This window comes from Gopherus flavomarginatus, chromosome 2, assembly GCF_025201925.1.
Source record: "Gopherus flavomarginatus isolate rGopFla2 chromosome 2, rGopFla2.mat.asm, whole genome shotgun sequence".
NCBI classification, from domain to species: Eukaryota; Metazoa; Chordata; order Testudines; family Testudinidae; genus Gopherus; species Gopherus flavomarginatus.
In genome coordinates this window covers 206,655,731-206,681,497 of record NC_066618.1, presented here as the reverse complement: position 1 = coordinate 206,681,497, position 25,767 = coordinate 206,655,731, and the positions used below count along the sequence as shown (strand labels likewise).

Sequence of the window (25,767 nt, the reverse complement as noted above, 5' to 3'; positions counted from 1 at the left end):
GTTAGATCTTTGTCCTAAGTACTAAAAATGGCCCAAACCCAAGTGCTCAAAAATCAATAATAGATTCTCTTTAAGACTACAAAACAGTTGCTGTTCTACTCCTTGTTTTAACATACTACAACTTTACACAAGCCTTGGATTGAAATTTCCCAATATTCTGCAACACTCAAACACAAGCTTTAACATTGTGTGACAGTATTCCCATTCACTTCAGAGGGTCTGCTCCCATTTGTTAAGTTAGCCATGTGCAGAAGTGTTGGTAGAACTGAGAACTGCTTGAAGTTGTCTGTTTTTTGTTCTATTTTAAGTTACAGCTCCTGCTCCCTGTCCTGAGAATGGGGAGTAAAAAGCTTGTGCAGTGTGTAGTTGGGAAAAACAAACGAAACCAAAAAACATTTTCAGTTTGCTTACCAGTACTCAGTGTACTTCTTCCTCATAATAAAAATGCCGGAATTTCAGAGTTTAAAATTGTGGTATGCAAGTTAACCTTTATAAGTAGGGCACTAGCTAATTATTTAAAAAATAAGGTATAAACATTTGAAAATGCAAGACTAAAAATGTGCACTAGTGTAACATCTTCTATTATCTATACACTGAAAGAATGATGTGTATGCACAGGTGCTTGTGCAGCAATTTGGTATCCTGAATTTACAAGCTCAGCTGCTGAGGCAAGAGAAGATTGTTCCACAGACGTGGTTTTTTTTGGGGTGGTGGGGGGCGGGAGAGGCAGTATGGGGGTTCTCCATAAACAAATGTAGAATAACTAGTGAAAGAGTGCATCCACATGATTTGTTTGTTCCGGCCTAAGCAACGGTGGTTGAGGATCATTGCATTTACGCAACTTGGGGCAGATATCCCACAGTGCAGTGGCTCCAATCCAAATGCACTTATGAGGAAGGGCACTTCTGACCCCCATGCGGCAGCAGGAAGCCATATTGTAGCAGGACAATACCCTCAAGTGCAAGGTTTATGCCTGGGGGAATTTTGTGCCCCAAAATTAACAATTCTGCACATGATATTTTAAAATTTTGCATATTTTATTAAATTAACACACTATAATCATGCTTGCTTCAATTATTTTGGGAATTTATTTCAAAATACTTGTCAGCAAGTATGTAACAATGCAGACAAAAAAAGTCAACGAATGTTTTCTGTCAAATAAGGTTTCTTACTAGGTATATTAATACAGAACTGAGTAATAATTCATTTAAAGTACAATACAGAAACTTATTTCCTGCACCCCTCAGATGCAGTGCAAAGGCTTGGGGGAGTTGGGGATAATGGAGGAGCTGAGGAAGAGGGAAGTAATTTGCTAGGAAGGAGCCTGGGAGTGAACCTAGAGGGTGGTTGGGTGTGGATAGGAGAAGCAGGGAACTTTTTTCTGGGGGAGAAGGATTGTTAGGGAGTGGGGGAGTTTCCCCTATGCAACCCCTGCCTGACCTAGCCTCTTCCATCTAGCCAGGCGCATCTGCCCCATCCCAATGTGTTCCTGCACCTCCCTTTCCCCATGTGTCTATGTACCCTCACTAACCCATCCTCCCCCAATCTCATGTGTTGCTGAACCCCCCTACACACACTCGCCATCTCTTTGTCCTTGCACCCATACACCCTGGCTTAGTGCTGTCACCCCATTGGCTGCTGTGCCCCCAGCCTAGTCTGCGACCAGCCAGCAGCCCTGTTTGTCCTGTCTTTCTGGTAACCCATGCCTCCTTACCTGGCCCCACAAGCAGGGCGCTGTGAGGAAAGCAGCCTCTCCATGGCTGGCTGCTCTGGCCCAAAGCTGAATGCCGTCTTTTTTGGCACCACAGTGGCCCATTGTTGTCGAAAAGTGTAATTGCAGCACATTCTAGGCAGGATGTATGCGGGGGCAGGGGGAGGAGGGCTTAATTCTCTGCGTGTGCAGTGGCACAGAATTCCCCCAGGAGTAAAGTTGCTACTGCTGTCAACGCTGGTGGACCCACCGCATCATCTCAGTGCTACGGTGTGGGAGTGTGGCTATGGCCTATAGCAGGGGTGGGACAACTTTTTGGCCCAAGGGCCCCATCTGGATATGGAAATTTTATGGCAGGCCATGAATGCTCATTAAATTGGGGTTGGGGTACAGGAGGGGTGAGGGCACTGGGGACGAGGGGTTGGGAGAGCAGGAGGGTGCTCTGGGCTGAGACAGGGGTTTGGAGGGCAGGAGTGGGATCAGGGCAGGGGCAGGAGGTTAGGGTGTGGGAAGGGGCCAGGAATGCAGGCTTGGGGTGGTGCTTACCTCTAGCAGCTCCTAGAAGCAGTGGCATGTCCCTGATCTGGCTTCTCCACGGAGACACATCCAGGCAGCTCTGCGCGCTGCCCTGTCCACAGGTGCTTTCCCTACAGCTCCCATTGGCAGTGGTTCCTGGCCAATGTGAGCTGTGGGAGCGGTGCTTGGGGTGGGGGCAGCATGTGGAGCCCCCTTTGTGCCCCTATGCATAGGAGCCAGAGGAGGGACATGCTGCTGCTTCCAGGAACTGCATGGAGCGAGGCAAGCCCTCAACCCCACTCCCCAATGAGAGCTCGAGGGCTGGATTAAGATGTCTGGAGGGCCGGATGTAGTTTGCCCACTTCTGGCCTATAGTGTGTAAGAGCAGAAGGGGTGAGTGTGAGTAAGGTGGTCGATAGTGGGAACTGTGCTCTCCCAAAACTATAGTAACTTCCAAGATTGAGCTTTTTTCTCTGTTGTCCTAAATAGTATTTTGCGTGCTCTTCGTACATAATGCTGCTCCTTATATTCATTGCACCTTCTCTTCTCAGTTCCCTTAGTGTTGCTTAATTTTTGATGGGTTTTGTATTATTTAGTCCTAAAAATATAATCAGGTTACTAATCTAGTCCAAGAAGCACTTTCCATGCTACACAGAAAGCTGGCTGCTCATAGGTGCTGGTTCTTGTTTTCAGCTCAGAGAAATTAAAGTGGAAGGAGGGAGAAATGAAATGTTGACCAAAAGTAAACCGTGAGGTTTATTTTCTTAAAAAAAAAAAAAAAGACAAAACACATGGAACTAAGACAAATAAAAATACGGTAAGTACTTTTGAAATATTATTTTCCTATGTAATTGCTGTAGCAGCCAGACAAATGTTACGTGCTTATAAAGAGGGGGGCAAAAATGTCAGGGAATGGAAAACTAGAGCCAAAAGGTCCTTGAAAAAAATTGATCTAGTAACATAGGACACGCATTATGAAAAAGTTGGGGGAACTCGATTAATAGCATCTACCTACCTATCAGCTCCTAGATTTATTCTAGTATAGATTCTCAACCTGCTCCAGACTGTAACTCCAACAAGAACCTTTGGGATTACACTCCCTTCTAGCTCTCAAGAAAAGAAAAGGAAGGTGAATGGGACATCCCATGCCCCCAGTCCAGTTTTGAAAATGTGTTCTTGTATCTTTGTACTATTACTGCCCAGTTCTGGAGGGAATGCCAGGCTTACGATTGTACAGTTATGTTGCCCATTAAAGTGTGTAGCCTATGGAAGATAAGCTCTAACTCAGGGGTAGGCAACCTATGGCATGTGTGCCAAAGATGGCACGCGAGCTGATTTTGAGTGGCCCTGGCCACCGGTCCGAGGGGCTCTGCATTTTAATTTAATTTTAAATAAACCTTCTTAAACATTTTAAAAACCTTATTTACTTTATATATAACAATAGTTTAGTTATGTATTATAGACATAGTAAGAGAGCTTCTAAAAACATTAAAATGTATTACTGGCACGTGAAACCTTAAATTAGAGTGAATAAATGAAGACTTGGCACACCATTTCTGAAAGGTTGCCGACCCCTGCTCTAACTACAGTACTACAGCAAAAACATAAATCAGTCATGGCAAAATAGGTGCTCAGAGGAACCTACAAAACAGAATTCAAAACCTAACATGAATTTTTCCTTTAAAATATAGCTTTGGGAAGAGAAAAACCTTAATGTAAAACAGGAACTCTAAAGGAAAGACTGCTACTAGCATTTTTTGTCAAAAAATGCTAACGTGTTGACTAATGTATTGTGGTTTTGGGATTCACTACCTATGTATGGTATCCACTGAACAAATAGCAATTTTTAATTATCTTGGGTATTTTTTAGAGCTTCTACTGTTTTAGTTAGACACTTGTGCAAAAGTCATCTTATTTTCCTACCTAGCTGAGGAAGTACTGCTATTGGGTATCTTCCATTAACAATACCCCAGTCACACTTATTCCTCAAAAGAAGTTGTACTATTTATAGCTCTCCAGCATATGAGTTACTTTATCCAATGAATAATATATGTTAGAAATATCTCCTTTAAAAATCTGGGATGTTTAATATCTGTATTTTGATAGTTTGTAAATGTTTATGTGCATACAATAGATACAATAAGATATCTGAAACATTTACCCTATAACTTTTTTTACTATTAATTAAATTTTAATGTTAATACAAAATAAACTTACTGCAGGCTCAGGGTCGCAGGTAAGATGTTTTTGCTTGCTTGTTCTATGCATACTGTTGAATTGTGTGTGGAAATTTTGTTGTTTTAGCTTTTAGATCACGATCAGCTATGCAGGTTGGCCATCTGCAATGTGTGTTAATTCTGGATTGTTTCATGATTCAGACGGTATCTATGGCATCCCAAAACAGCTATTTCACACAACTGGGTCACTAATGCAAGCAGATGCCGCTAGACAGCTCTAGAAGTGTATTTAATCAAGTACCATGTGTCATAACAACTGCTCCCAGCAGGAACTCAGAAGTTGTAGATAGGACAACCTGACTTAAGCTTCACATGCTGGGCTCTCAGGGAGCACAGAAAGGGTAGGGCCCCTGCTTGACCTCAGCCTCACATGAAGGCTCACATTGCTTCTCAGGAGCCCTTGAGGGGCTGGGCATGTTCTGCAGTCATGTGGTCTCAGGACTGGGCAGCAAAAGGCTCTCAGTGAAAGTCAGCAGGAGCTTAGATTGCACCTTAGCCCACCAGCTCCCTGACTTGCTCTTGAGCATTAGCGTGCTAAACCCAGGGTTTTGAGGTCCTTGAGGGGCCCATTTAGGGATCTGGGGCAAAAATCTGTCTGGGGATTGGCCCTGCTTTGAGCAGGCAGTTCAACTAGATGATCTCCTGAGGTCCCTTCCAAACCTGATAGAGTATGATGCTATGAACATTGCTGTAGCTGTCCCCTCCACCCATTAGCAAAGCGGTGTGGGCTCAGGTCGCATCCTCCCCATCCCCGACAGGGGCTGGGTTGGTGTCACTCACAGCAGCTGAGGGCGGGACTCAGTTACGTCATGCCTCGTCACCCAATCAGAAACCTAGTCTATGCTTTTCTTTTTAACCTGAGCTGCCCAATGCCAATTGCCAGCTCCCGCTTTTTTTCTTCGGTTCCTTTGGCCCAGCCCCCGGACCAGCACGGGCAGCCTTGCGCGGCGAATGCGGCGCCGCCGGAAGGGAGAGAAATAGTCGCAGGGCCTGGTGGGAGCATCCGCGCGTACGTCCGCGCGCCCTGGGGGGAGGGTCTCGCGCTACAGCCGCGGGCGGCGCTGGGCATCTCGCGCACAAATCCGGTGGAGCGGCTGCAGCGCGCGCTTTGTGCGCCGGGGCTGGTGAGCGAGCGCGGCGCCTGCGGAGGGAAGCTCAGCGACGGTTTGAAGTTGTGGCGGTTGGGTGGCCGGGCGGGGAGGTACCGGTGTCGGGTCCCGGCTGCTGCTGCTGCTTTTCCCCCTCGCCGTGTGGGCTCCCCCGCCCCAGGTGCACGCGGCAGGGTCGGTCAGTCAGGTGTGTGGGGGCTGTAGGTACCAGGGGCGTAGGGCTCGCTTTCTGCCCTGCTCCCCCAGCTGTCCTAGGGAAGCTGCCCCCTGGACCCTGCGAGCGAATAGTACCCCCGCACGGCGGCTCCTGCCCCAGCTCCCTGGGACTCTCCTGTCCCTGACCCGCTGCCCGCGGCCGTCTCGGGGGCTGGGGGTGTGCTGGAAGGTCGGACTCTGATGTAGCCTGTGGTTAACTATTGAATGGGCAAAGTGATGCGAGCTAACCCAGGAAAGGGCATCCTTATTCCGGAGTGAGCGTGTCCACACTCGGAGCGGAACCGGTGTGAGCCCACTGGGGTCATTGGGCTGTGCAGATGAGCCCTCGCTCTAACTGCTTCCTTGCTCCATAACTTGTGCCGTTCCCTGTGCGGGGAGTCAGTAAGGCCAAGGGGTGTGAAACCCGCTCCTTGTGGTGCCTCTGAGATCCCCTGCTATGGACCAGACAGGAGGGAGGAATGTGTTGTGGGAGAGCTGCATTTGTAGGTGCCCATCGCTGGAGTCATCCTGGACGTTTGCCTCTGATTCAGCAGGTTTAATGTTTAATGAAGTGATGCTTTACATGGTTTGGTTTTTTTTTTTTGTTTTTTTTTTTTTTTTAAGAATCCTTCGGGTGCTTGAGGCCTGTAGAAACAGAGGAAGATGCTGTCCGCTGCAAGCAACTTTACAAGCTAAATACAGGTTAGGCACCTGAGGGCTCTAACCTGCAGGAGTTAATGTTTTGTTTTTGATTTTTTTTGGTTTTTTTTAAATGCCTTGCTCAAAAGACTTTAAGGAAGAAGTTTAAATAAGTTTGTAGATACAGTTGTGATTATATCAGTAAAGGATATGGCCAGTGTATTGTCTAGCTTTTTTTAAATCGGAAACAAACAGGGAGCGGCAACAATTTACTTAAGTTATTGTAAATGCAGTTGATTTGCTCTTATATTCAGATGTTGCTTAATCAGGATGTGTTCTGCTTTCAAACAGTCTCTTCTGTGGTACCTGTCACAGTCTAGTACAGTGGTCCCCAACTTCTTTTGTCTGATGGGTGCTGGATGACGAGCCGCCAAGGACCATGACTGGCTGACAAGCAAGCATCTGCTGAAATGCTGCAGAGAAGCTTCAATGTCAAGAGGCGTCGCCGCCGAAATGCGGCTCATTTTTGGAGGCATTTTGACGGCAACACCTCTTGATGCTGCTTTTCAGAGACATTTCAGCGGATGCTTGTCTGCTGGTCAGTACGCGGGTGCAGATAGATGCCCCAGTGGGCGCCATGGTGCCCGCAGGCACCGCGTTAGAGACCGCTGGTTTAGTAAATTAACTATCAGTTGCTGTTGGCATTTTGAGATTATCCTACTTAGAAAGTCCAAACTGACTACTTCTTGTCCCACTGTGCTGCATTTTGGTAGTAGTAAAACTGATCTTTAGTGGCTTCCCAGTTAAACTTCAGTACCTCTTCCTGTGCCAAAATGTGATCCTGTTGGATGATTGTTATTTAAGGTAAGAAAATAACTGAGGCTGATTTTGTAGCTTTAACTGAGTACACAACTCAAGGTGTCTTTTGTGCACCTTGAAAAAATCACTAGTCTTACAATCTTTTATTGATTTTTTTTTTAAAGACTTTATTAATATGATGATAAAGATCTTGGATTGAGTGCACTGAACAGTGAAGAGGATAGAAGCACAAGGAAACTAGCTTTTTACTTTGATTGAGTACTCTAAAGGTTTTATTTTAGTGGATGTGAATTTGAAAATTTTTTAAATTGAGTTAAATCTCCCAAACACTTATTTGATAAGGCACCCTTTAAATAACATACCTGAAACTTTAAAGTGAATGTTTTCTGCTCCCTTGTTGAAATCTTAAGAGGGCCTTTTCCACATAGGTAACATTGGCTATAAAAAGTAATGATGAAACTGATTATATTCAAAGCTGTCAAATGCATGTTTTCACTAGCATTCTGTAACTCCTTTCAGTTCTGACAATGTTGTGTATTAACTACAGTAGGTATAAAATTTAAAAATGACTTTTTAAAAACAATGGTTTTATTTGGACTTTGAAGAACATTGGCTTGAAGACTAACACATGGATCAAGTGTCCACTGCTTTTTTTGGTGAAACTTGGTCTAGCCAAAGGAAGCATACCATCAGGTTTCTTAGACTTTTCTGATTTTACTTTGGGTGAGCGTTAGTACTATTCTGGACTTAACCACTGGTTTAAAGAATACATTTTCTGCCATACATGCAATATTTTAGCCAACTGTATACCTATGCTAGTGTTTTTTTTAAATATATGAAGAGTACCGTTGCTGTTGGTAGTCAGCAAAACCACCTTTAGACCTTGTGTGTCCTGGTGACTTTAGGGAAATCTAGCACTGCTTCAGCTCCATTGGTGCTAGTAATAGTGTAATCTGGTCACCAGTGATTTTGTTGTTTAACTTTGTGATCTAGATCATATTTTGGAGTAACACTGCCGACTTGATAAGTTTAAGCTAATGCTGTTAAAGTAACTACTGTTAGTAGTGCCGGTGAAGCTTCAGTGCTAGTACAATGGAGGTAGAGCACTCTCTAAAATTGAACTTTTTTTAGGCCATGGATAGTTAAGAATTGTAGTACATAATTCAGAATCAGGACTACTTTTGTGAAAGTTGTGTAACTGGACTTGGAGTCCTTACATCCTGGTCTGTGAAAATAAAATCTTTCCACATCTGCAGCATGAAGAGTCTGGCTATGTTGCTTTCAATGGGAGTTTACATGACTTTATTGACAATTCTTTGAGTATCATCTTGTTTGTTATGCTGAACTGACTTATTCCAATTCATTTTTAAACAGTGTGCTATTGTATGGCAGGATGGAAGACTTCAGAAATATTGCGGATGAGACGTTTCCAAGCTTTTTGGCTAACTCACTGAACAGTAATACCAGTGGGATTTTGGAGAATGTCACCATTTCATCAAACCTTGGCTTACCTGTTGCAGCTTCAACTGTTGCCAGGACTAAAACAGGTTGTGACAACAGGTAAGACTGTCCTCCTAATAGTCTTTCATAACCTAAAATACACTTGCGTTATGGGGAAGGATAAAGGGGTCTGATCTCCTCCAGAAGGATTCCTTGCATACTGTCTGCTCAGAAAGCTGAAATTGGTTATTTGGATACTTCTGTAACATAGTGTGAATTCATGAAGTGCTGAAAAATGTCAGTGTGTTGCTGAATGAACTTCTGATGGTTGCTGCAAAATGAGTGGTAAGGTAGGTGAGGTAATACTTTTTATTGGACCAACTTCTGATGTGGAAGAGACAAGCTTTAAAGCTACATAGAGCTCTTCTTGGGTCTGGGAAAGGTATTCAGAGCATCAAGTGAGCAGTTAACACCTCTGCAGCCATAGGACAAAAAAAAAAAGGGGAGAGAGGCTTTAAAGTTACAGATTGTTGAAATAATAAGCCATACTTCTGGTGTCCTTAAGACCAGTGTTAATAGTCTCTAGCAAAGTTATGAATTTAAGCTCCTTAACTTGTCCTTTGAAGGTGTTGTGTACTTTTCCCAGATTTAAGAGCTCTTTGTATCCCAAAAGCTTGTCTCTTTCACAACAGAAGTCGGTTCTGTAAAAGATATTACCTCATCTACCATGTAGCAGTCTTACTTCCTGGATATTAGAGGCACAACACTGCATGCTATAAAATAAGGCATTTTGTCAAATAAAACTTAAGTTGTTGTGCTTCATTACAAAATGTCAACCTGGTTTTTAGACTGGTATTTTAAGTGTATACCGAGTTAACATCCTTTAACCTGAACAGGTTTCAGAGTAGCAGCCATGTTAGTCTTTTTGAAGTGATAATTGAGATGACCCATAGGTGTGAGGATACTTAACATGGGGAAATAGATTCAATTGGTGTAATGGCCAAACCATTTAACCTGAACAGTAATCTAACTCTGGAGCAACCTGTATTGCTTGTCAATAGTTATTAATTTTAGTAATTATTCCGAGAAGAATGGTTCTGTAGTACTTTTCTTGAAACCAGAAAGATTAATTATGTACAATTAACGTACAGTAGTTTGAGCCGATACTATAGTGGGAAAACAATTAGGAAACACTTAAGCTACTGCTGTATTTTTGGTCACAATTATTTTTTGTTCAAGGTGACTATTACACTATACTGACTCGGGTCAAACAAATTTTGGTACCAAAGTTAAAACCTGTATAGTAGTGAGTAAAGCATATGATCTATCCTTAAAATTTAGCGAAATGACACATAGTATCTGTTGCCTCCTCAATGGATGCAACATGTCAGGCTGAGTTTGAGATCATTGGGCATTACCGCTTCCAGGAGAGTAAGATGCAGAGTTTACAGAAATAAATTGTTGTGTAGTTCTCTTGTCCAGGAGTCTGTGTTGGCCTAGAATATTGTTCTCCAGCCCAGTCTTGTTTGGCTCTTAGTTTCTGGCACCATCTTTTTTTTTTTAACCTGTGGGTTTATCTGAGATGTCAGACATTTGAGCTACATTACATTCCTCGCAACTATATGTGATAGCTTATGGGCAGAGTGCAAGTTCCTGTAGTATATTGACCGATTCCACCAGCTATTTCTTGGTTGTGTAGCTGGCCATAACGATGGAGTATAAGAATTGCTAGTCTAGTGACTGAGAATTATCTGTAACGGGTTAACTGACTCCTGTACTAGCCAGACATCTAGACTTACTCAAGAAAGTTGTTTGAAAACACTTCTATCCCACTTTTGTGTTCTCCTCTCTAAACTGCCAGAGTTGATCAGGGTTGCTCATAGTGAACAGTTCTTTGGTGAACATTACCAGCCAATAACAGTCTAATAAAAGTATTTTTTAAATTAAATTTATAAAATGCAAAAATACAAACTGAAAGGCTACACAACATAAATTATGAATGGACTTGTATTAAATGAAAGCACTTGTTGTTCTTGCCAAACAAGTACTCCGAGGAAATCAGAGCAGCCATTTAGCCTGATGAACCCCTGACTAAGCTGGGAATAAAGATGAAACTAGGTACTTTGCCATCCCTTTTTATATGAGGTTAGATTCTTATAATCCTTTTGTGGTGCTAAAGTAGTATTTAGATACTCTATAAGAAACAGAATGCAACTTGACATACATCATGTTTAAAATTATTTTCTTATATAGAGTTATTGAGTACCTTCTTCATCAGTGTATCCAGAAAATATTTAAATATTTTTACACCACCAACATTGGCTGCTGTCCTGTCTCTAGTCTTGTTTCTGCTTTCCTCTCCACACTGTACCTAGGCTTCAGTAGTTTGACAGCACACTGTTGATAACTCATGCTGCCTCTCTACTCTGCCATGAAATTTAAGCCATGCTAGAAAAGAGCTCTTAAGATGAGGAAGGGAAACTGTTGTCCCACAGAATGCTGTGTATCTTAAAATCCATAACTAAAGCAGTAAGAACTAATGGAAACCAACCTAATGGAGCAAGGAAGGGATGCTTTGAGTCCTGAGTACTGTTTGCTGATGGTCCAGTTGAACACCACAGTAATCCAATTTGAGGAACAAAAGATGGAGAATGCTTTATCAGATTGGGATAATGGGAAAAAGTGTTTCATGCACTTCATAAATACATCTGAAGAATGGGAGGAAACAAAAACATTTAGAACTGAATTAGACAAAACTGTAGTGACTGGTAAGAATCTTGAAACTAAATTTTACAGCTTTCAAATGAGTGATTAACCAAAAAAAAAAAAGGTTTAATCAAGGATGACAAGCCTTCAGGCTGACATAACTGCAGTCTCTCTCAGAACTTTCCCAAAGTAGTAGCTTCCTCAGAATGACCCCTTTGCATTTGGAAGGTTAGTCTCTTACAACCTGGAACTACCAAATCAAGCCTCTGTGCTAAAGGCTTGCCAAAAATAACTTCTTGTAGGTTATGTAGATCATATCAGCCTAGCTATATTCATCTTTTTGTGCGTATACCTCACGTACATAGCAGCATACAGTAACTCCTCTCTTAAAGTTGTCATGGTTAATGTTTCATTGTCAATTAGGGAACATGCTCATTTAAGAGCAGCCCATTGCAGCTAGCTGATGGGGGCTTAGAACCAGGGTGGACTGGCAGCTCCCCATCAGCTCCCTGCTCCCTTAAGTTCCCTGTGCTGCAACCACCCAGCAGGCTATCAATCAGCAGTTCAGCTGTCCCTCCCCCCACTGCCATGTGCTGCTCCTGCCCTCTGCCTTGGAGCTGCCCCCAGAGACTCCTGCTTGCTGTGGATGGGGGGGGGAAGGAAGGTGGGGGGCTAATGTCAGGGTGTCCCCCTGCTCCTGTACCCTGCTTACCCCTTCTCCATATAGAGCAGGGAGGGGACAGGACAGAGAGAGACAGAGCTTGGGGCAGCAGCAGCTGCTGTCTCAACTTCCTGATCCACTTAAAAAGACAATGCACTTAAGTGGGTCAACTTACTTAAAGGGGCAATGTGCATCTGTCTCCCTCTCTCTCTTCCCTACACAAGGTGTGTGTCTGTCTCTGTCTGCTATGCTGTCTCCCCTCCCTCCTGTTCATGTTACCTTGGTGAGAGGCTACATTAACAATGTGTTTACCCTTGAGGGCTCAGCCGAGTATTAGTTCATCATTTAGCAGCAAGGCATTCCCTGCGAAATATCCCTCTCTCTTCCAGCCTCTAACTTCACTACCTCAGCCAAGCTTCACAATCATCATAGCTGTGAACAGCATTAAATTGTTGTTTAAAACGTATACTGTGTGTATATCTATATAATATATAGTTTTTTATCTGGTGAAAAAAAATCCACTGGAACCTACCCTCCCACCCCCATTTACATTTAATTCTTATGGGGAAATTGGATTTGCTTAACATCGTTTCGCTTAAAGTCTCATTTTTCAGACATAACTACAGTGTTAAGCAGGAGTTACTGTATTCCCTAAAGTCACACTTAGTCTACTTCTGTGGAGCTTGTCAGATGGCTGTATATAGGGATTGCTGACTGATTTACAGAAGAAAGTAAAGATGGAGATTTGCTGGCCAGAAGTTGGTGGAAAGAAAGGAATTGTACTCAGACACCAGATGAGTCTTGTCTTTTATCAGGGCCCGGTTATTCCCTGAGCTAGGCGTGCTTAACTTCCATTTGCTTCAGTGGGAGCTATATGCATACAAATAACAAGATGAGCAGGTCTCATAGGTATTAAGTGCATGAATAGTGTACAGAATCAGGAGGAAGGGAAGGAGAGAGCCTCTGAAATAGCACTCCTCTGTTCCACCAAGAAAAAAAAAAGATCTTTAATCCATTCACTATTCTTGAAAGATGAAATCTAGTGGTCACAAATGGGTTTGGAGAAACAAGGAACTCGCACTCTCCCTTGGAGAAGCTCTGCTCTCACAAGTCCCCTAAACATAAATAGCTGTTAGCAAGAAATGAGCCATGTCCTTCTGTCATCTGAATCTCATCCTCCAAGATCATTTTCCATTTCAAATGAGAGAAATCAAATCAGCCACCTCAGAGTGAGATGGCAACACTTAATAATTTCAGAATTGATTTTCATTAATAAAGTTCAAATGATTCTAGTAGGCACTTAAAGTACAAAGGGCATGTCACAGGAACAGGATGAACTGCCTGATGAAGGGGTTTTAGACCATGAAAGCTTATGCTCAGATAAATTTGTTAGTCTCTGGTATTCCTCATTATTTTTGCTGATACAGGCTAACACGGCTACCACTCTGAGGGTATGGCTACACTTACAGCTGTACAGCGCTGGGAGTTACATCTGTCTTCGTACAGCTGTGTAGGGAAAGCTCTGCAGTGTGGCCACACTGACAGCTACCAGAGCTGCAGTGTGGCCACATTTGCAGCACTGTTGGGAGTGGTGCATTATGGGCAGCTATCCCACAGAGCACCTCGTCCCATTTTGGCGCCGTGGGTTGTGGGAAGGGGACGGAAGGGTGTGGGTCATTCTGCTTCCTGTCCCAACGCCCCGTGATGCATCGCTTCACATCCCAGCAGTCACTGTTTTTCCGTCCACGTTTGGCGCCATTGAGAGTCTCCCAACGGTTTCTGTGCAGTGCGATTTTCTGTGGGAATGGAGCCCGAGCTGCTGAGGACTTTGCTGATGAGTGTCGCCAGCACATCCCGTTTGGCAGTTGAGCTATTCCTTCAGCTCCAAAGTGACAATGGGGAGTCTGATGATGTTGAGTCGCCTGACATGTATGACACTAATTGGTTGTGGCATTCACGGAAATGCCCAGCACCGTGGAACGCCGCTTTTGGGGTCGGGAAACAAGCACTGAGTGGTGGGATCACATCATCATGGAAGTCTGGGATGACAATCAGTGGCTGCAGAACTTTTGGATGAGAAAAGCCACTTTCATGGGACTGTGTGCTGAGCTCGCCCCCACCCTGCGGCGCAAGGACACGAGATTGAGAGCTGCCCTGCCGGTGGAGAAGCGGATGGCTATTGCAGTCTGGAAGCTGGCAACTCCAGACAGCTACCGATGGGTCGCGAACCAGTTTGGAGTGGGAAAGTCGACCGTTGGAATTGTGTTGATGCAAGTTTGCTAAGACGAACCGTGACTCTGGGGAACGTGCAGGACATTCTGGATGGCTTTGCACAAATGGGTTTCCCTAACTGTGGAGGGGCGATAGATGGGACGCATATTCCTATTCTCGCACCACCCCACCTAGCATCCAAGTACATTAATTGGAAGGGGTATTTCTCTATGGTTCTCCAGGCGCTTGTGGATCACCGTGGGCGTTTCATTGACATTAACACAGGCTGGCCTGGAAAGATGCATGATGCACACATCTTTCGGAACTGTGGCCTGTTCAGGGAGCTGCAGGCCGGGACTTTTTTCCCAGACCACAAGATCACAGTAGGGGATGTCGAAATGCCCATTGTGATCCTTGGAGATCCCGCTTACCCGTTAATGTCTTGGCTCATGAAACCGTATACAGGGAAGCTTGACAGCAGCAAGGACCAGTTCAACTACAGGCTGAGCCAGTGCTAAATGACTGTGGAGTGTGCTTTTGGCCGTTTTAAAAGGGTGCTGGAGGTCTCTGTATGGGAAGCTAGACTTGAGGGAAAGCAGCATCCCTGCAGTTATATCCACGTGCTTTACCCTCCATAATATTTGTGAAGGGAAGGGTGAAACATTCAGTCAGGAATGGACATCTGTGGTTCAACGCCTGGAGGCTGAATTTGCATGGCCAGAGAGCAGGGCTACTAGAGAGGCCCAGCACAGGGCTACAAGGATTAGGGATGCCTTGAGGGAGGAATTTGAGGCTGAAAACCAACAGTAATGTTTGGTGCCTTGCACGGGAGTGAAGTGCAGTGGTTACAACGTTAGTAGGAATCTGTTTTTCCTGAAATTGCAGTGCCTGTTTCTTTCCTGGGCTACGGTATCGTTCACTTACTGCAATAATAAAGACTGTTTTCAAAGCCAAGAATTCATTTATTGAAAAGAAAATAACTTCCTTGACAGACACACAACATTTTGGGAACCTAAAAGGGCAAGGGGGTGGGGTGGGGAACTGTACAGTCACAGGTTTGAGTATATCTTGTTTGGAGTGGTGTGCAGTGACTGCTGCACTTCAGGATGCCTTTACTGTATGGTGATGGGGGTTGAGTGCAGAGAGTAAGGGTCATAGTTCTCAGGGCTGGTTGGTGAATGTACAGGTGTTGGGGGCGGCTGGTGGTGGTAAGAACGTAGATGCTGGGGAAGGGGGTTTGGAGCTGACATTTGGGGCACAAGGGAAAGAGCTTTGGGATGGGGGGGGCGGGGGCGGCACTGTAGTGCTCTGCCTGCATGGCTACGAGTGACTGGATAGAGTCCGCTTGGCGTGCCAGGATGCTTATGAGCTGTTTTGTGCTTTTCTTCTTAGCCGCTGCGTTTCTCTGGCGGAGCCTGCTTTCCCTTTCTCTCCAGTCCTGGAGTTTTTTCCTCCAGTCCTGCAGTTTTTTACTCTCTCTGGCAGAGTGATCCATAACTGCTTTCAGCACGTCTTCTTTGCTTTTTCACGGTTTCTTCCTGAGGTTTTCTAGCCTCTGAGCAGTGGATGATACGGGCAGTCGAGTAGTCAAGGACACTTTTCGAAAGGCAAAATGGCAACAGTTAACAGAGGCTGCATTTATAATCTCGCCCAGAAAGTTATTCCCACACAATGAAGGAGTCTACAGTCTTCACTTTAGCATACTTTTCCCATACCAAACAGAGCGAACATAACCCATAGGAGCCATGAAATGATAAGGGGGACTGATTGCTTCAGGGATGTGCAGGGGTTTCTGTGTGTTGGGGAAAGCAAACTGCTTCAGGGGGCATCTACACTGAACAGTCTCCCAACATTTTCCACAGGAGTTAATCCTGGGAGCTATCTCACTGCTGCGGGTCACCTGGGAAGAGCGGGAGGGTCTTCTACAGCAATGCGGATTCTGCCCTGGCCCCTATGCAGCTTGCCTGTGTGCAGCAGTGGTCCCCCCCACCCCTCGCGGCACAGTGGCGCGAACACGTTAGCCTGACTGAGACAAGGACCACAGTGGCTCTCCCTATAAACTTGTGCAAGCGCATTGCCCGCACTCTGGCTGAAACTTTTGAAGAGATTACGGAGGCCGATTACTGCGACGTGATAGACCACATCAATGGGCTGCATGCATGCAGCCTTAACCCCACCTCCCCCCCGAAACATTTCCATCCTGAAAATAAAAGCTGCTTACCGGGAACCCGCTCCTCTGCTTGTCCTTCACCAAGTACTGGCTGCTGCGACTGGCTACCTTCCTCTTGGCTTGAGAAAAGCTCCTGGCTGCATGCTTCCTGGGACTCCGGGGTGTCTCCCTCCACCCCAGTACCCTCACTCTCTGTTTCCTCCCCCTTCTCCTCTCCTCCTCCCTCCTCCCCCCCTCGCTCTGAGGTGGCCGTCGTGGCCGTCGGATTGGCAGTGGGGTCACCCCCAAGTATCGCGTCCAACTCCTTGTAAAAACAGCAGGTCGTGGGGGCAGCACCGGAGCGGCAGTTTCCCTCGCGGGCTTTGCAATAGGCACTCCGCAGCTCCTTCACTTTAACCCTGCACTGCATCGCGTCCCGGTCATGGCCCCTTTCCAGCATGGCCCTTGGGATCTGCCCATAGGTATCATAATTCCTACAGCTGGAGCGCAGCTGTGACTGCACAGCTTCCTCACCCCAAACACTGATGAGGTCCAGCAACTTGCCATTGCTCCATGCTGGGGCTCGTTTGGCACGTGGAGGCATAGTCACCTGCAAAGGTTCTGATTGCACTCCACACCTGGCTGAGCAAACAGGAAGGGGATTTTTAAAATTCCTGGGGCATTTAAAGGGCAGGTCACCTGAGGCCAGGGAAGTAGAGTGCGAACTGATGAGCAGAGTGGCTGAACAGGTTTTCTGGGATACCTCAGAATACTCTGGAGGCCACTTACAGTGCTTTTGGTGGCCACACTGGCGGAGCAGCGCTGCGTCACCAGCGCTGCAATCGTTATTCCCCAGGCAGAGCAGGAGTACAGCCAGCACTGCAGCCAGGGAGATGACCGCTGTATGTGCCTTGCAAGTGTGGACGGTGAGTAGGTTGCGGCGTTGTAAACGCACCACCAGCGCTGCAACTCTCCAGTGTAGCCATACCCTGAGAGTTTGAGTGCATCCCGCAGGTGACAGGCCTGCTGTGTTGCATTGTGTGGTTCCACACACTCTTAAACTGGATTTATGCTTCCAGACCCATGGTTCCCAACATTTAGTGACGCAGGCCCAATTTGTTTTGGCACCTGTAAGAGTTTCCCTTTGAGAGCATGTGACTGTATATGTTTGCAGTAACACAGAAACAGCTTTTTCAAAGCATTATTCATTCCTCAACGGTACAAAGGACATGGAGCAAAGAGTTAAAAAACCCAAAACAATAAAATGCCTACACTCATGGGTCAGTCTTGCACCTTCAACTTTCCTTTCCTGCTCACTGCATCTGTCTTCCTGTCTTTGTGTATCTCCTTGCCAGCTTGTTGGCTTTCACTGATACCCTAAGAAGTTTCTGGCCACTCTCTGAATCCTTCCTTCCTTTTCTAGGTTCTTTGTGGTTTTTGATCTTAGGCTCAGTCTTGGGAAAAGTGCACCATTCTAGCTTGGAAAGAGCCAGACAGGACAGTCACCAATTGATAACTCACCTCTCCACCCCCATTGTTTCCTCAAGAAGCCGCACCTTTGCCTTGCTTTGTTTCTGGTGTTTTTCCCCTCTTTACAGCCTCCTTTGATTTACCTTTGGCATTCAGGCAGCTTAATATCAAACAGGTAACCTGAAAGACATATGGTATTTATAAAGGAGAAAAAAAAACTATACAGCTCCCTCATTCACCACCTAATATATACTTGCAAAACTAGATATACCAATTAAAAATCAGTTTTCAGTTATTCAGGATCATCTACTTAGAGTAGATGAGGTATGCATACTTGTCAGGTTTATTTTTGTCAACTCTTTCAAGAATTGAAAAGATGCAAATTTGAACAGTTAAAATTATGGGTTTTTTTCCCAACAGGCTTTCTGATATTCAAGCTTCTTATCTAGAAGAAGGGAGATTTTCACTGCCATCAGCATCTTCTCATAGTGATCAGTCTGCTTTGGAGCCAAGGGGGAAGTTAGCTCTCAGCTTTCAGGGTGACTTGTAAGTGATATTGCTGTTTATTCCTTTTAAAAAAGATTGGAAAAATTACTTATAGCAAATTCTGTTATAATTGTAAATATCAATGACTTTACTCTGAATTGTTTTTTCTTTATGAAACAACAGTATTGGCTGCAGTTAAATGCTTTATTTTGCTCTTACCTACACCTCTACCTCGATATAATGCTGTCCTCGGGATCCAAAAATCTTACCGTGTTATAGGTGAAACAGCGTTCTATCGAGCTTGCTTTGATCCACCGGAGTGTGCAGCCCCACCCCCCTGGAGCACTGCTTTGCCGTGTTGTATCCGAATTCGTGTTATATTGGGTCGCTTTATATTGAGGTAGAGGTAGTGGCAATGCAATTTATAGAGTCTTTCATGATTCCTTAAAATTTGTTGGTTAAATCCAACATCTGAGGAATATATTTGCTTTAAAAGGCATGTCTGAAGACAGTGAAGTTATTAGAGCTTAATTCTAGTTCAGTGGTTCTTAAATTTTTTTTTCATTTGCTGGATAACTTCATAAAACTGAAGAATTTCTTTTTTTCCTTATTACTTGTGCCCATTTCAAAACAGTTTTTCCTCTGGAGATATTACCTTCATTATAGTTTGTGCAAATATTTCAATTAATTCTCTGTAGTCTTGCTACAGGATTCTGTAAGCTTTCTAGGTAGAGCTCCACTGTCATGCATGTGAGGTTCATAGAGTAGTTTGTGAATGGATAATCACAATTAAGTCATAAGTTCAAGCAAATATAACTTTTACAGGTTTTCAAACTGTGTGAAGTGACTTCAGAAGAAATAGCTTTTGAATATCTTGTCTAGCAGTCAATATTCTGCAGAAGGTGAAGTGGGAAATCACTGCTTCTTGGTATCTTAACAAGAACTTAAATGGGTTGTGAGCAGATTATGAAAGCCTCAGTAGCAACTCCATGGTTGAGATGGAGTTTTTGCACTTAAAGCAGGGATTCAACCTTTTAAGTATGAAGCGTGTAATTTTGAAGAGAATACTTAATTTACTTTGAATACAGAATACATTTTCTGAGAATTCCAAGTAAATCTCTTATTTAGTTTAAGAAATAAAATTAAAAATAGGCCTCTTGAGAAATTTGGTACCCTGTGTCAGACCTCTTTTTGCCCCTAATCATTGCAGTAACAGAATAATATAAATGCTATAGCAGCACAGATGTAATGTACACACTTTTCACAGCAATGCAAGAGGTTTTTCCGTCGCCATAATTAATCCACTCCTCCAACAGATGGTAGCTAGGTCGGCTCTACCACTTCTGACAGATGTGAAAAATTCACGTCTCTGAGCAATGGAGCTAGGTCAACCTAAATTTTAGGTGTAGACGAGGCATGAATGCTCTGAAATCCATATGGTTACTCAGATTGCCTTGAAATTTGGTGTGTCTCATGGGGAGGTAGGGGTTGATTAATGACCCAAATTTGGAGCTATTTGATCAAGGGGTTCCTGAGAGACAGCTCCTGAGGGGGGGAAAACACAGAGCTTTTCTTTAAAGTTGACATATTTTGGCAACTCGTGTATACACAGGGATCACACCAGGGTCTCAGTTGCTCGAGAGTTACCCCACCACTGGCTCTTTGAGGGAAATCGGACTGAAATATTGTTAGCAAGAGAGTTTGGTCCCCTAGTCCTAAAGCTCTTACCCTGGAAGGCAATGTCCCCCCATATATGGGGCATCTGATCACCTCTCCTTATCTTACATGTGGCAGGATTTGTAGAGGCTCCTGCCCATCTATAGGGGTCTGACCTCCTGCCCCCTCACATGAGCTGGCAACTGGGTCCTTACCTGCCATATGTGCCTGGGTCAGAGGAAGCCCTGCCATCTGGGTGTGAAGCAGAGAACTGGCATAAGTACCAAGAACACTGCTGACACCTGAGGCAACGAGTTGAGAATGGGCATGCTTGATCCATATCACAGGCTCTCCAGCACTGGTGAGGAGGGGATGGGAACGCTCACTGACATGAATAGAACACTTCACACATATTAGGACTGTTGTTTCAAGTGTATCCATCTCCATCCGATGGTCTCACTCAGCTGAGAGAATCTTATTGAGATGAATGGGCCACTTGACACCACTCAGAGCTTCTTATATTTTCAGGATTATCCTTTGCTGGGGAATCTGCACACAGCAAAGCAGTTATTAATGATTGATTTTAATATGTTATGGCTAAGGCTCTACTTAATTTGTGATATCGTGGAAATTACTGATCCTGTAATATTAAGCATCCACTAGAATGTTGTCAGCTGGGTTGCTGGTGACCCGAGTCCTGCTGCTGGACCTGGGCGGCTGGTGTCGTGAATCCTGCTGCCGTCTCCGGGCGTTAATGACTGTAATATTGTTGCAGCAAAATGTCTGGGTATCAAAAAAATAAATGAATAGCAGGTATAACATAATACTCGAGTGTTTAAATTGTTCCAGCAAGTTTTTCTTAAACAAACAGGTCTTCTCTGGCTTTTCCAAATTACTGCAATTGCAGTAGAACCTCAGAATTATGAACACTTCAGGACAGTTCCTAACTCTGAAATGTTTGTAACTGAACAAAATGTTATGGTTGTTCTTTCAGAAGTTTACAACTGAACACTGACTTAATAGAGCTTTGAAACTTTACTATGCAGAAGAATAAAGCTGCTTTTAACCATCTTAATTTAAATGAAACAGGCACAGAAACAGTTTCTTTACCATGTTAAATCTTTTTTTAAACTTTCCCTTTATTTTTTTTAGTTTGTTTAACAAAGTGTTTTACTGTATCTGCTTTTTGGGGTGGGGTTGGGGGTCTCTGCTGCTGCTGCTTGATTGCCTACTTCCAGTTCCAAATTAAGTGTGTGGTTGACTGGTCAGTTCGTAACACTGGTATTCGTAACTCTGAAGTTCTACTGTAATAAATGTTATTACTTTTCCATGATTTTCTGTGTCTTGTCCACAACTCAGCTGCAATTATTTGACAATTATCTCACGATTCAGATAGGGCCATAGTTACGGTGGAATTCCAGCTCTGCTAGACTTAAGATTGAGAAGTTTTTTTCTGTATAAAGGACAATGTTTCTAAATATTCCAAAACTCTAAGATATATCAGAGTTGTCTTGAAATTTGCTGTGCCTTTTTGAAGATGCAGGGTATAGTTAGTGATGCAAATTTGGGATCATTTGTGCAAGAGGTTCCTGAGATGCAGGACGCAACAAAAACTGTGTGGTGTTTTTGTTTGTTTGTTTTAAGTTCACAGATTCTCCAGACTTGCTTTGTGAATACCTGGCTTCTAAAATGCTAATTACTTAATGGGACAGGAACAGGAGGATGAGCTGGAAATGTCAGTGGTGTGTGTGTGTGTGTGTGTGTGTGTTTTGAGGAAAATAGGGGGAGGAGAGAGACCAGTCTTCTTTCATATACTTAGTTACTGTAACCACCAGGTAATAGAACTGTCCAGTTATTTATAGACCATGTCTGAGACTTCTCTTATTGGCTCTGTTAGCAGTTAGACTCCAAAGGTTTTAAAGCAAGACCATTATCTGCATTTCAGTACAACAGAGCATACAGAGGTAGGGGGTACACTTAGGAATCACATAACAGGGTGGCCTACTGTAGAGAACAATCCAAGAAACTTGGGCTCTATTCTTGGCTCTGCCGCTGTGCTTCTGGGTAACTTTGGCCAAGTCACTTCACCTTTCTGTGCCTCAGTTTCTCCATCTCTATAAGGGGAAAGTTTTCCTTTTTGGGATCTACTGATGAGACTGCATAGTCAGAACTAGATATTATCATTACTTGGCCACAGGACCATCTGAACTGCACACCTGGATTATAATTATAACTGCAAAGATTACCACCAACTACTACCAGTAACACTTCTTCGTTTTTTATTTGTTTGCTTATTTTTTTAAATAACCATACCTTGTTAATTCACCAGTATGGTTGCCTGGTGATAGCTCATTCCCTTCCAGAACATCAAATTCAGCAAGACTCAAAAGTTGTGAAAACCAGGGAATACAAAGTTAACGTATGCTCCCAGAGAACTTTAACTGTGCCTTCTTTTGATTAATGTCCTAGTATGTCTAACACATACTTGCTCTCTGCCTTTGCTCTCACCTGAGCAGGAGCTCCTTGCACTCATACACTTAGCCTCCTCCCTGCAGACATACACATCTATTACATTTTAGAATTCCATAGATCCCTCTTACAACCCCTTCAGCCTTGTCGACACAATGCCATCAAACACTGAACTAGTATTGAACCTTCACTTAACTAAGACCACACTCATTTCCCATCTAACTATGGACAATCCTCATGGCAAGAAGACCACTATGCCCTGCTACTGACAGAGCCTACACACTGCAGCAATTAAATGAGGCATACTTCATCTCCCATGGTACACATGCTCTTATTTTCTTTGATCACACACAGGGATAAGGGAGATGGGCACTCTCTCCTCCAGAGGGCCACAACCTCCCATCACTTCAGGTTAGCTTTCAAGCTGCTCTATCTTATTCCTCCACTATTCAATGCAGCTACACCTACCTAACACAATGAATGCAGCTGGATTGCATGCATATGATTCCCAGGGCTATTGCTAGTTCCAGGGGGGCACAGTTAAGGGTACCTGTGCATGTTCTGTAATTCTGTATTTCATGGTTTTCACAAGTTTATTTTACTGAACTCTGCAAAGAGCACAATCTATCACCAGTCAACTTTAACTTGGCATTCACAAAGGTTTTTGCCATTTCATAAAAACTTGCTCAAATCTTGTGCACAGGTTACGTTTGAGTAGTTTTCGACAAGGTTTTAATGGTCATTTTCTATCCAGCCCCCCGCATAATTCTTCAGTAAAAAACTTAACTCTGTTCTTTAGTGACACCGTGCCAAAACATATGATGATGATGATGATTAAAGCATTTTAGTGTTTGTGGACTCAAAATAGATGAAATAGATTTTTAAAGCCAAAGCAGATACCAACATTTTTTGATTCATGGTATCGCGATACATCAGAATTAAACCTTTGGCTGAAAGAAAAAAGACCATTAATCCTTATAAAGGAAAAAAAAATTAAATGTATCCTATGCATAGGATTTTAGAGAGTTTTAAGTGTATATGGGAAGCTTGGAGAACCTGTGATGGGGTGGAGTTTTGGGTGCCCTAATTGCATTTTCATACATTAACATGTTTGGATTTCTTTTAAGTTTCCTGATTTTTGTAATGATTTGCTTTGTGATAATTACGACTTCCTGTTTATGTAACATCACATAAATTATTAAGTCTCCAACCTTAACTCCATTTTAGCAATGTTTGACTGAGGCTATTAATAGTACTTTAAATAAAGTCACAAACGTAAGCGTGGTATAAACAGAGTTGTACCAATTTAACTAAACTTGTATGTTAAGCTAGTTCAGAATCTTGCATTGGCTTCTTTTGGTTTAGCTCCCATTGGTTCAGAGTTAAACTGCTGTAAGTCAGGCTCACACTGGTAGGTGGATTTGCACTAGTTTAAAAGCTGTTTTAGTTAATCCTAGTGCAACTTCTATATGTAGAGAAGGCCACACGTTGATACAATTTTCAGTTGCATTGTAAATATAGTTAATTGCCTAGGAAGTACCACAAATAGGTTTTTCTACACTCTGACAAAAATAATGCCTATAATGTTTCATCAGTACAACAGGTGTAGTGCCGTTTCTGGTAGAAATAGCGGAAGCAATAGCATAGGTGGGTATCGTATACATACCAACTCATTTTATAATCTTGCTCAAAGTATTGTTAAATACAACTGTGGTAAAAATGGCAGAGACCAATCTGTGCTACAGCTACTACCATTTACTCCTAGGGGGATTCTGAGTGACTGTGTGCCCACAGAATATGCCCTCCTCCCTTGCAGAATTACTGTGTTTCTGTGCAGAAAATGGCAGGGAACCAAAGGGAAACCGTGTGGGTGGGGGGAAGAGAAGGATGACTATGGGCAGTTTTTTTTGGGGGGGATTGCTCCCCCTAACAGAGGTGAGGCATGGGGGGAGGGCACACAGGGTTATGTGCCGCTGGCCTCCCATCCCCCATTTCTGCAAGTGCAGGGCTTCACAGCTGAGGGAGGCTGTGTCTGGGTTCTGCAGCTGAACGCCGCCTCCTGAGTCCTAGTGCCAGTCTTGCTCCCCTTCTGTGTGCTGGGAGCCTTCCTGTTTTCTGTGCAAAAGTGGGTGCCCGCAGTGGAGCTGGGTAAGGAGAAATGAGGGAAGAGGCAGTGGGGAAGGAAGTGGGGTGGAACAGGGCATGGAGAGGAGAATGTGGGAGTGAAGGAGGATGATGGAAACAAAGGGAATAGGGGAATGATGGGTCCTCCGAGCATCCCACACCAAGACCCCTATCCCACTGATCCCCAACCAGCTGCACCTGGACTCCCACTCCTCAAGCCCCACTTCCCCAGCACATGGACCCCCTATTGAGCCCCCCAACTCATAGATCCCTTGCTGAGCCCATCTTCCCGCACCCAGATCCCCTTGCTAATCCCCAACCGGTTCACCTGGATCCCCTGCCGAGTCCCATTGCTCCTGCACAGGGGCTCATTGGAGTTTCTGGGTGCATCCAGATCTCCCACTGAACCACCTGCACCCAGATTGCCCCACACAGAAACCTCTCTCTCCACACCTGGCTTCCCCCCACACCAAGCCCCTCCACACTTGGATCCCACCCATGCCTGGTGTAGAGGGGCAGGGCTCTGGCGTTTTTCTGGGGCAGGCCGAGCCCATTCACTGTGTCGGGTTCAGGTGCCACATCACTACCAAGTCCCTGTACCGGAGGAAAGTGGGGGCTTCAGGGTGATCTTCCACATCAATGCAGCCAGTGGCCCGTGCTCCCCACTGCCATGATGGAGCCACGTTTATTTGACAAAATTTGCAGAATTTTAAATATTGTGCACATAATTTTTTGGCACATAATTTTTTGATGCAGAATTCCTTCAGTAGTAACCGTTGATGCCACTGATGGAGCTGCAACAGTGGTTTCTGTGCACTTTGACTGGTGTAGACAAGACTTAGGCCTAAAGACTTCTACCTGACAACCAGAAGCAAGAGGGTAATTTGAAATTGGGATAGGGCAATGTTATATAACCCTTAAATTAAAACCTAATACTATATCTGAAAGACTAAAGGAATGAATACCTCTTTATTTTAATTATTTTGAGCGTTTAACAGTGTTTTGTGTAGCCAGTCTGTTTTCCACACAGCAACAGCGAAGAGAGACACTTGTAATACATTTTCGTATTTGTTAAAACCACAAATTGTTAGCAGGGATTCAGTGACAAGTAGTACCTTGAACTACTACTTTGCAAGTGACTAGATTTTTCAAGTTCAGTGTTCTTTTAA

General features: G+C 44.1%; 1 protein-coding gene across 1 annotated transcript in view; it reads left to right on the top strand.

Moving 5' to 3' along the window:
• The first annotated feature begins 2,463 nt into the window (after positions 1–2,463).
• CEP192 (centrosomal protein 192) overlaps positions 2,464–25,767 on the top strand; it is a 187,149-nt gene continuing 163,845 nt past the window's right edge. Inside the window, exons 1-4 of the mRNA XM_050938869.1 lie at positions 2,464–3,044; positions 6,393–6,470; positions 8,601–8,786; positions 18,284–18,409. Of these exons, the coding sequence (XP_050794826.1) occupies positions 3,019–3,044; positions 6,393–6,470; positions 8,601–8,786; positions 18,284–18,409 (416 nt within the window). The 5' untranslated portion in view covers positions 2,464–3,018. The remainder of the gene's footprint in view (positions 3,045–6,392; positions 6,471–8,600; positions 8,787–18,283; positions 18,410–25,767) is intronic.